Raw genomic sequence first — 12,500 nt, forward strand, 5'->3', positions numbered from 1 at the left:
TGCTTTTGCTTTGCCCGCCTCTTTGAAGAAGTTCAGGTGATACACTGTTGTTTTTCAAGGGAAGCTGATCTTTCCCATTATTTGAGCTGATGGGAAAGGAAGCAACATATTACCTGAATTTCACATTTAATTCAGAGGGAGATCAACACCAAGAGGCTTTAGGAAGCAAAGGAAGTCACTGCCAGGCAAAGAGGCCAGTCAGAAAAAAATGGAGTTTCAGCATCTTCTGCCATGGAGGCATGACCGTTTCATTGTCAAGCCATGTTCTTTTAAGATGAATGAGATGACTACTTCTCAAGAAGGTAGGGAAATCATAACAATTAATAATAATAATTAATAATAACCACCCCCCTTCTGCTAACCTGAACCTAAACTTATCTAGAAAGTGAATGGGGAGTTAAATACATTTATGAAAAATGACTCAGAAATCGAGCTATTAATCTTTAGGGTGGAAGAGGATAATGTGCCAGCAGCTATGAAACTGCTAAATAAATATTGGAACATTGTTATAGCTTTTGGACATATATGAAATGTTATAAAAAGACAAGCTCTTTTTTTTTTTTATCCACAGCATAGTCTGTAGAAAACAGCAGGTTTCTTAAATCTGCACCTTGTTGCACTTTAAAGTTAAGCCACCCTTCTAAGGAGCATGACAGGCACACTGTCTGTTTAAACAACGACATGTTTTCCTTTTTTTTTCCCCTCATCCTCGGTTTGTTCAAGGTTTTGTTTCCAAGATCTTATCTTACTATACAACATAAAAGCTTGAGACAGTCTGCCCACTTGCCATGTAATCACACCAAAACAGTTCTGATGTTCAATAGTTTATTATTTCATATTTCCAGATCTCAAAGCATATATATATATATGTATGTGTGTGTGTATGTATGTATGTATGTATGTATGTATGTATGTATGTATGTATTTATGTATGTATATATGAATGGCCATGTGTGCCAATAACGAAAGAATCTTTCTAAGTGATGTTCTTCCTCCGGCATACTGGATAGGCAAGTCGGACATACCATACAATTTATACAGTATAGTGTTGCTAGAAAACAGATGTACAAAATATAACATATGGACATCAAAGTGACATGAAACATCATTTTTCAGGATACTTTTATGGCACTCTGATTTTTATGAAGGCATCATTTCTACCTCTTCATACCCATCCAGTCTTCTAGTTATCATCACCATCATGTATTGATTTACAATGCAATCTCGTGCATACATATGTGGATTTAAGTTCTAGTGAAGTCTGTAAGACTTAGCCTGTGTGTGTGTGTGTGTGTGTGTGTGTGTACACATACATATACACACATACGTAGAATCATGATGCTGAGCTCTGAAGTAAAGGTTATCAAATCAGAAGTTGCAAGACTAATAGAAGTATGGATAATAATGTAATCTTTTCTTATCCTTTAAATATGAATGTTGACTCTACTGCATTCCTTTAAAGATAAAAAACAGGTTAAATAAGGTAATATTATTGCAGTTGTAATCCAAGGAAAATAAGCGATGCCAGCAACAGATCATTTCTTATATGATGTCATCAAAGAAATGTAGGCCAATTCTTCACATGCCTTTTGAATGGTTGATAATATAGTGCTTTTTTTCCTTGAAGGACTTTTATTTATAAGACCAGGATTGCAGTGTGTTAAACAACTGATTATATTTTCTACCTCAGTCTGTCTTGAAGGCTTATTTTTGTCTTATTTTATTGACATACAATACGGTACTTTATCCTTACAGAAAGCATTGACAAAGAGACAATGACTTACTGAAAAGACTTTTTTCATCTAGGGAATTTGAGCTTGAGTTTTCCAATGTTGAAATAAACTCTCTGTTTAATACATCACTCAAAGTTAAACAGAAATGTTTTGTGATTAATATATTTATAGTCTCCTATGATCATTGCTGACTTTCTTATAAAAATGCTAGTGCTTATTCTGACTAAGACCACTAAAACTGGTAATACTACAGAGTAAATGTGGTATCTAAAACTATCAACAGACTATGATTATTATTTGTTTAAATTTATTGGCTGTCCAACTGAGTTTTCTTGCTGCTCCCATTAAGTAAAAATTAAGCAATTTTACTGGATTATATAGTAGATATACATTTGGTCTCACCTTTTAAATTAAATCCTTATTAAAGATTGTCCAAATAAGTAAGATGAGTTTATTGACTGCAGCATAAATTATTCCCAGTCACCAGTAGATGTCAGAGACTCAAGTTGCTCAAAGTCTTCGTTACTTTGATTACTTCAATACATGATGTAAGATTCTACTGCTGCATATTAGCAGGATTAGCAAATCTTTGAACAACGAAGATGCCCTAGGCCTTAAGCACTCCAAAGACTCTAATATATTCTTCAGAACCTGATATATATGTTGAAATATGGATTTACCTAATAGGCCATAAGGCCTTTGGTAGATCAAGTTGATCTTTCTGTCTCATGTTTTCCATGTTCCAGATTCGTGTTATTCTGTTAAATTAGTGTGAAATTTGTTTAGCGTTAGTAAAAGTTAGGCTACAACTTTTGGAGACGTGAGGTTGATTCAGAATTCTCTATTGTTTCCGGTACTTAGAAGAAGATGATTTTTTTTTTTTTAACAAACAAGACAAATTATTCAAAACTATGTTAGGGTTAGGGTTAGGCTGTTCTTCCTACCTCAAAATGGCAAAAAAACAGACATTTTTAGCTGTTTGTGCTTGCAGAGATCCAGCGACAACAAACAATAAGTTCCAATTGGGCAATTGTGTAGCCTCAGTTTGCTCATCTCTGTTAGAAGACTGAGATTAAATCCCATTCCTTATTTTCATACAGCTGCACCAGTGGGTAGATGGATGAATGGGTAGGTGAGTGAGTGGGTGTGTGGATAGAAACCACTCTCACTGTTTATGAGTATTTCTGCCATTATACAAGTAAGACAGTGTTTCTTCTTGGGAGTTGAAGTCCACCTATTTTAAAGATGCCAAGGTTGAGAAACACTGACGAGATGCAATTATAAAATTGTGTTCTTTGTTGAATTGTCTTTGGCAATCCCTTACTCGAATGAATATAGTGTCATGTGAACAATTTACCTAGCAATGTCTTTTAGAGGGGAAAATAGGGGGGGGGGAAACCTGAGTTTCCCCTCTCACAATTCACTGGAAGATTTCTTTGTATGATTTCTTACTGCTCTTTAGATAAGCAAAGCAGTCTACGAAGCATTGAACCAAAACAGAGTCAGCAGCTAAGCAGGGAATTATTTTGCTCTTGTCCCATAAATCCACACCTTGTCAGGAAAAAAGGCTGAGTGTCTAACTGATGAGAAACAGCCATGTTCACCTGCAGCTATGTTGGGCCTTAACTCAAGGAAGCACTGGGGCTGTTTAATTTTGAAATGGACAATAATTCTCTTGTAAGGTAGAGCAAGGAAGTTTCTGTTAGATCCACATGGTGCATCAAGAGTACATCTTCCAGAGTCTGCTCCAATCCATATAATTACATGGGAATTGACATCACTTTGCCATGTGTGATATATCAATTTGTCTTTGACCCCTAAGCAATATAACATGGCCACACGTTTTCTTTAATACTGTTCTTTGTTCATTCCCTCAGGTTGTGGAAAATTATGGTTATTCACACCTAGAAATTCCACTGAAAGGCTTCAGAGCTTAGAAAAAAGAATAGATTTAATCATCTCCACTTAGCCACACTTTCCCCTAATTTACTTTGGGTATCTTGGGAATACCTGCAAGAACTCTGAAAAGCAAAACGGAAAGAAATGTACACTTCAAGTTAATTCTCAAAAGCAGGCCAAGAAATGTAACTCAGATTACTGAAACAAAGAAAAAGTGCTTTATGACTTCTCTCACACAGATCTACATTTTTAGATAGCAATGTTTGAACACCTGGCAGCCATTTTCATACACTTGGTAGGACTTTCTCCTGAAGAAACTTGCCCAAAATTTGTAATAGTCACCAAAAGAGGCAAACAGAGCTTAAGTGGGATGGGTTATTTGGAGCACCTTATTGCAAGGATACTTGTTCTGCAATAAACTTTTCCCTTGTAGGTTGGAATTAGAATTGCAGCCATTAGACAGAAATCTTCTCTATTTAGAATTTTTTTCCTTGTCAGAGTAATAAATAAAAGATTTAGTTCTGTAACTAACTGCTGTGTTCATATAATGCAAGTGAAGCTTATTAATATTGACTCTATTTCATCCCTTTCTTTCAAATATCTCTGTAGTTCAGTATACATATCTTTAAATATGAGGAAAGAAACAAGAATGGGTTCAATGTAAAGTAGTTTGCATATGTTATGCTTATCTTACAAATACAAAATATTATGCAAGAATATTGTAAACAGCAAATGAATTTTATGAATCAGAATTATGGTATTTATTTTTTGCAGCCAGGATTTACATGGCTAGATACTTGTTCTCCCAAATTCTCCTGAGTTTTAAGATTTCATGCAGGCTTGAGAAAATTTACTTCAGTCAATATCAGACATTTTTCTGCTAAATCTCTAAATTGCTATGGCTATTAATTGATATGTGTCAATTTACTGAGGAAAACAATAGAAAATGTGTGCATTGAGGGCCTGGGGGTAGAGAATAGTTCTATATAGAAAAAAACAAACAAGTAACTGCCAAGGTTTCAATTTTTACAGAATATAGGAAAAGAATCTCATAGAAAGCTGTAACCACCTGTTACTGTATATAATGCCAATAGAGGATTTTAAGCTCTCTCTCTCTGTGTGTGTGTGTGTGTGTGTGTGTGTGTGTGTGTGTGTGTGTGTGTGTGTGAGAGAGAGAGAGAGAGAGAGAGAGAGAGAGAGAGAGAGAGAGAGAGAGAGAGAATAAATACATAACTGTAGGATTTCCACACTAAACTTTTTTATATTTGATAACAGTAGAATACCTCCTATGATGATTCAGTCCTGATAGATGCCAAGTAGTCAAAACTGCATTGTTAATTCCAAGTAACAAACTAGGATTTATCTCATATTTAAAGAGATTATCCCCAAAATAATCTGAATGATTTCTGTAACATAAAAAATAAACATGAAACTTGATCATCAAGGATATGGGATATGTTAGTTTGGAAATACTTTAAATTATTTGTTCCCTCTTCCTCTATTTTTCTCTTGTTTAATGAAAGCATCATATTTCTTTAAGCAATATTCCATTTTAATCAAGACAATATTCTTAACAATAGTTCACTCTGTTACAGATACAGTACATTCAGAAGGAAATTGTATGCAGTTTTCTATCTTGAGATTTAGGTTTTTTAAAATAATTTGAGCAAGAACACCCTGACCAAGAAATAGAATGTTTAGGAGAGAATGGTTTAGATTTTATTATGTCCACTTCCAGCATTATGGATGTGGTAGATGCATTTAAGAACATACTGTATTATGAAACTCTGCTTTAAGACAGATCAAAAGTAGTAATGCATCTATTCGGGGCCATGCCTCCCCCATAAATGTGATCTCAGTTGTCTCTAGTAATGTATAATAAAATTGCTACACATAAATTTAATTATCATTCTGATTTGTCTTTTTTACAATAATTACCTTCCTGAATAATTTACTCCCGTTACTTTGCATTGTAGTTAGGTTTATAAAACTTGTCTATTTTCCTAAGCTGTTGGTTAGAAGAGGAAGCTCTCCTCATCTTCAGAGTAAATATTGTCCTTGCTCAGCACCTTTTCCAACTATTCACACTCTGTCCATTCTTGTGACATTGCATTCAATACATCTGATGAAGAAGCAAAGCTGCCAAACATCCTTTTTATAGGAGACATGACATCTCAATATAACATAATGAATTTAGCATTTCCAGTCTCATGGAGCATAATTTCAGGCACTAGAGTTCCTATTAACTACCCATCCCTATTCCTGTTTTGCAAGTCAAGTCAAATAAGTGAATTCAAGGGTCTGAAATTAATCAATTCAAATGAAATAAAGCTTTTATGGCCAGGAAATGTATTTTATGTTATTCACATTTTTATCATGGTTCCTTTAACTATGTCAAATTATTATTCTCCATTGTCACTCTGATTCTGTGAAGTGGATTTGGCTTGGAAGTATGAGATACTATTCAGATATTTCTTTGAAGTTAATTTAACATAAGAAATAATCTGAAATAGAGACAGAGATAGGAACCTCTGTCTGTCTGTCTGTCTGTCTGTCTGTCTATCTATCTATCTATCTATCTATCTATCTATCTATCTATCTATCTATCTATCTATCTATTGATTTATCTTAGTACAGTAACCATATTTTTATATGGTACAAAAGTTTTCTAGTCAAAAATGTAGAGTTTCCACTATGATAGAGCTTTTTTAAAAAAAAAACACCATATTTAATCTACTATGAACATTTCAGACTATGGATCTTCTAAAATAGGCCCCTTTTAAAATATCTTAGACATTGTTTCAGTATAAAAAATTGCACTCATATGCCTTATTCTTCACTTTGATTTCATACATTACTGCACCTCAAACTTGAATTGAGGATTATAACAGGAGAGGAAATATGCATAGTTTTTCCTCCAGGCCTAGACTACATTTAGTTTCAAATGGTATTAAGCAACAAACACAAAACGTAAAATTGTATAAAGAAAACCACCGTTTTATTTAAAAGGAGAAACGCTTTAATTTGCTTCCTTTCCTTAATGAAACATAGGCCAAGAAAAGAAAAAAAACATTACTCAGGAGTGAAATCCAGCAGGTTCTGACAGGTTTTGGAGAACCAGTAGTGGAAATTTTGAGTAGTTCAGAGAACTGGCAAATACCACCTCTGGCTGGTCCCAGAGTGGGGAGGGAATGGAGATTTTGCAATATCCTTCCCCTAGGAGTGGGATGGGAATGGAGATTTTGCTGTATCCTTCCCCTGCCATGCCAACCAAGCCACGTCCACAGAACTGGTAGAAAAAAAAAATTGAATTTCATCACTGACATTACTGAATGGAAAGACCTAGAAGAAGAATGTAAGGCCCATAAGTTTAACCATACATGTAAGAGATGTTTTCTATATAACACAAATGCATTTGGCTTCCCATACCATGCCTAAACCTGGAAGATCAGAATAATGAATGGACATGGGCTCCACCCTCACACATTAAAAAATAATAATACAGGATTGCAGACTTACTCTGCCCCCAATGCTTTTGAGAAAAGCCAATTCTTCAAAGTTTTCCAGAAGGCAAGGAGGATCCAGGACTGCCAGATCTCAGAGGATAGGACCTTTAAATATAAATTTTATATGAAACATTTAAAATTAAGTGATATTAAAAATGTAAGCTTTACCATTGAACAAATGAGAATGGATAGCAAAGAGATGTCAAATATTAATCCAATCATTCTGGATCTCAATTGCCTGTCCTAAATTAATTATTGTAACAGCTAAATATGTTTTTAAAAAACTTTTGCAAAAGATAAACTTAGTTGTTCAGGATGGACACAGAAACCTACCAACATAACATAACATAACATAACATAACAACGGAGTTGGAAGGGACCTTGGAGGCCTTCTAGTCCAACCCCCTGCCTAGGCAGGAAACCCTACACCATCTCAGTCAGATGGTTATCCAACATTTTCTTAAAAATTTCCAGTGTTGGAGCATTCACAACTCCCGAAGGCAAGTCGTTCAGATTAAATGTTTTTATTATTCCAATTCACAGGGGTCCAGATTTTGTGAGATCGTTTTAATATGTTGATTAGGTCAGCTTGGCAAAATGCACCAGAGTACAAATTTGGAGGAATCAGGTCTATTAACTCCAACTACAAATAGATGTTCTCAGTGCTGTGTCTTACACTTAAGAGAATCTTTAATTAAAATTGTTACTTTTCCCAGCACCACTGCCCAATCCCTTTTCTGCTGCTCGATGTTGGTCATTTGTGTTGGTCATTTCCCATTTTAATACCAACTCTTGACATCAATGTAAACTTGTTTCATGGCCTAAAGATAAAAGTTGCCATAGTTTTGTCACAATTAAGTCTGCAGCAGATGCTTAATGGGAAATTAAAACCTCATGTAGGGGATCCACATGAACAAGAAGAAGAGTTAGTGAAGAAATATTAAACAGGGTAACTTTAGGGTAAAAATGTTATAAGTAAACTATAGACCAGTTTCATTATTCTGAGTATTTCAGTGTTATGACCAGTCTTTTCTGCTGAATAAAATGTCATTGGTTAGCTACTGCTGATAGGTGTAGTATAAACTAAAGGGGGGGGGAGAAATATTTTTCTTCCCAGTAGCATAAGACCTAGTTTCATGCTTAAATTTACTCTAAAATTAATCTCTGTGTTGATATTAGCATTTGCTTGCAATAGGGAGTTTCCTCTTCGAGAGCCTTGCAAGCTAAAAATACACATTACAGATAAAAGCATTGCCACTTTTAAATAAAGGGTGGGATGCTTTTTTTTTTTTTAAAGAAGAATTCATATTCCTGTATCTCTTACTCTTCCCTCTGCTTTGGAATCACATTTAAGTATCAGTTTTATATGCACTGGTAACCCCATATTACATATGTAATTTTATAGAAAATGAAACTTTAATATGATTCAGCACAAAATGGGACACAATGGCAATAAATCAAATAATCTTCATTTGCACATAGCTTGATCTCACTGACTTATCGTTGTAAGCACAGTGCCGGGTGGCAAATTTCCCTGCAATATAGTACAGTACCTGGGTGTAATTACAGGCACATTTTGCCAGTACGACTGTTACATAGAATTGTAATTAATTCCTCAGAAGATTACTGTGAGAATTTTGGATACCGATGCTGGTTTTGGACATTTATTACTGCTCTTTAGTTGGTTTTTTGCTGTGCCTCAGAGACAGATGTAAAATTAGTGTCTATTTTGAGCCAGAAAACAGTATGTCTTACCCTCCTGTTTATTGAATTGTGGAGTCACATTCTTGGGGATCTCACTTCTTTGTGGTTTTGAAGTAATAGCATATTTATTTTGCCAGCTGGGCTGCCCCTTTGGATGTGCAAAGTTTTCCAGAGACTGAAGCTACTTTGACCTAATGGATCAAATTAGGGTGTAGGATTGCCAAAGGTAAAGGAGTTCTTGTATAAGCAGGTTTTCAGTTCTCAGCTTCATAAACTCTAACAACAACAATTAGTAAATCTGTCTAGCATGAAAATCTATTTCTGTCCTGTATAAAATCTATAAGATTCTGTCCAATGAAAAGTCATTCACCATTGGTGGTAGGGGATAAAATGGTGGGATGTCCTTGTTTAAATTGGGCAAAAAGATAATGCTACAATGTTGACATTTTGTTACATAGAAAGAAGGAATGAGGGAGAAAGAAAGAAGGAAGGAAGGAAGGAAGGAAGGAAGGGAGGGAAGGAGGAAGGAAAATTTATTAAACATTTCATTAAGTGGTTTTGCTTTCTTCATAAAAAAGCTATTCCCTTCCAATTAATTATTTTAGTTTAACAGAGGAAGGAGGGCTAATTCCCATAGTCACAACAGACAGGTATAATCAAAGGAATGGCCATCAAAAAATGAGCATGTGTATTTAAAGATGAAATTCAGTAAGCAAGGCAGCTATTGATATGGCTTCTACATAGTTTCTATTCATTTCAATGCAGAGTGTATTCGATTCACATGCAAGTTCCATTAAAAGACTGCAGACAGCAGATGCTATTGAATTGAGTCCAGACCAATGTATAGAAGGCCATCCATATCTGCCATTGCTTATTTATATTCAGGTTATATGTTCCTGTCTAATTCCTAAAATAAAGGCAATGAACTGACTGAGTGGAAAGAGAAGTTATATTGATTACCGCCTTCAGTTCATACTAAGGATAAAAACGACAGAGGCCTTCCACGGGCGAAGTTGACAGTGGTTGATTTTCAGTCCAAAAGTACTCACTATTATTTGTGGAGAAAGGACCCTAAAGGTTGGGAAGTATTGTTAGCCTTCGGTGGTGATGGATGATTAGCCCCTGATCCCATGCAGTGAGACATGACTTCATAGCATGTTTAGATTGTTTTGATACTTGGAACTCTTCAAGCGCCGTCCATAAATCATTTATCTTCCTTTCTCATTTTTTTCTGCCCTCCATGAAGAAAATATTTCAGTTGCATTGCCGTAGGAACACTAAGGTCATTTGGGATAGCATGGTCCATTCCAAAATAGACCTTAATAAGCATGGGTGTAAGTGTGAGTGAGAATATGTGTCTATATTCCTCCTTTGGATAAAGGTCTTTTAATGTCTGTCCAGCCTTAGATAATTTTATTCACTCCTCCTGGACCTTCCTTTATTCCTCCTGTGCCCAGAGATCACTTTTTAGGAGATTGGTTGAAAGCTTCCCAGGCATTAGGATCTTTTGTTGAAGGCTTCTCCCCCACCCACCCAACCCGGCATTTAGAAAGGGGGAAAAATGGTAAAGAAATCTTCTCCTTGTTGCTAAGAAATAGTTAAAACTTGTAATGGGGGGGTGGAATAAAACAAAACAGGAGCACATTATTGATTGTACGAAGGTATATCTGGACCACACAGCTAGAGTAGAGATGTTAGAATATTTTTTCTCTCTCTCCTTTTTGTTCTTCGGAGGGCATTACCCAGCCTGAACTCGCCTAAAGCCTTGTGGTCACACCTCTTGAAAAGGTTTTGTTTCTCCCGTCAATTGGTATTCAAACCAGGTCAGCAGATTCTGTTTGCCCAGCTCCGCTGCCGTTTTCATTTTAATTTGCACCTGTTGTGCAGTTGTTCGGAAGGCAAGTGCAGACCCGTGGATTATACAAAGATCATATTATGAACAGATATGCACGGTGTAATCTTTTTGTCCCCAGACTCATATGACCAAAAAAAAAAATCTTTCTTTTTCTTCCCTTTATTTTATTTTTATTTTACTCCCTGGGAACTTGTCAAAGCAAACAGATATGACTGTCTAAATTGTAACTAGGCGTGTTTCAAGAATTCTCCTAAAGCATTATAAACTCGGCACACAATCCTTTTCATTTATTTTCTTCCACTTTTGTATAATCCAATAGCTGGCAAGAGCCACTTGAGATAGCTCAGTTGATAACTTAGCCGGATTGCTTTATTAGGCACAGAGAAATCAAAATGAACCTGAAAATTGTTTGTGCTCTTTCCTAGAGACTTCCCTCGCTCTTCTTTTTCTGTCTCTGGATATATGTGTCTCCCTCTTGTTCCCATGATGTCATACTTCTAACTTAGTATGTGTGAGTGTGTGCTTGAGGGGGGGGGAGAGAGAGGGAGGGAGGGAGGGAGAGAATATGTGTGAACTGACTGGTGTGCTGGTGTGTTTCTCTAGCCGAGCTAATGCCCCGTGTTTATTACTCTAATCTTTCTTGTCTGGTGGTAAAGTGGACAATTTATGTACTAGCATGTAGGCCGAGAGTCTTGTGAGGGCTGACTAATTCAGAAACAGCCACCTTCAATTGAGTTCACAGACCTTATTTACAGGCTGTCTATTTTAAGAAAAGCTACTGAGCATTTCTGGGTCTGAAGGCTGCAAAAACAGCTTGCTGTTTGTAAATCACTGCTTTTTTTAAAAAAAATCTTGTTTTGGTCATGCCACTTGAAATATGCACTGAAGAAGAAGAAAAAGAAGAAGAAGATGATGATGATGATGATGATGATGATGATAATAATAATAATAATAATAATAACAACAACAACAACAACAACAACAACAACAGAATAGAAGTGTCAGCTTTTCTTAATTTTACGTTTGGAAAAAGTTAATCTAGTTAGTCCATGTGTTGATTGTAGTTGCAGCAGATATAAATGACAGAGCATATACTGGGTGTAACTGAAAAAATGTACAGCATGTGTGTGCGTGTATGTAAAATCACACACATGCACTCCATAATGTAAACAGTATGTAAATAGATTACTGTATGACTGCTAAACATGCTCATTTGTGTGTGCACTTGAGCATATATAAATATATATTGTTCCTGAGGTGACAATAATCAAACATGTAAATGTGAATGTTTCCTGGCTTTGCGTGACAAAAAAATGGTTTTTATATTTAAATTGAACTTTTGAAGTCACAACATTTGTGGCATATCCCTGTGTCTGAAGAAGTCCATTTTTAAAAAGCTTCCCTGTTGTTTACTTTATTAGTTTTAAAAAGTTAAAAAAGAAAACCATGTTGTTATTAGAAATTCTACCTTGCAGGAGGCCTTATGTAATTTAATGAGGCCACCCTGCCTTGGTGGTGTTTTTTTTATTTATCAAAACTAAGTAGAAATGTGAAGATATATCATGCTATTTCTGCTCTTTCCACAGTATTGAACTATGAGAATGTATTGGAAACGGGTTCGGAAACAGATGAGGACGACAAGCTCCATATTGCCGAAGACGATGGTATCATCGGTACATTGGATCAGGAACCCAGTCCTGCAAGTGTGCCTAACCATGAGTCTTCCCCTCATGTGAGCCAAGCACTGTTGCCAAGAGAGGAGGAGGAAGATGAAATGAGGGAAAGTGCAGTAGATCACGCCTG

At 35.8% G+C, this 12,500-nt stretch overlaps 1 protein-coding gene across 11 annotated transcripts in view; it reads left to right on the plus strand.

The window, feature by feature from the left end:
• ZEB2 (zinc finger E-box binding homeobox 2) overlaps window positions 1–12,500 on the plus strand; it is a 190,692-nt gene that overhangs the window by 123,623 nt on the left and 54,569 nt on the right. For all 11 annotated transcript variants that reach the window (XM_058193458.1, XM_058193415.1, XM_058193423.1 and 8 more), the window contains one exon: window positions 12,284–12,500. This exon is cut by the window's right edge and continues 41 nt beyond it. In XM_058193458.1, the coding sequence (XP_058049441.1) occupies window positions 12,284–12,500 (217 nt within the window). The remainder of the gene's footprint in view (window positions 1–12,283) is intronic.

This window comes from Ahaetulla prasina, chromosome 1 (genome assembly GCF_028640845.1).
Source record: "Ahaetulla prasina isolate Xishuangbanna chromosome 1, ASM2864084v1, whole genome shotgun sequence".
Classification (NCBI taxonomy): Eukaryota; Metazoa; Chordata; class Lepidosauria; order Squamata; family Colubridae; genus Ahaetulla; species Ahaetulla prasina.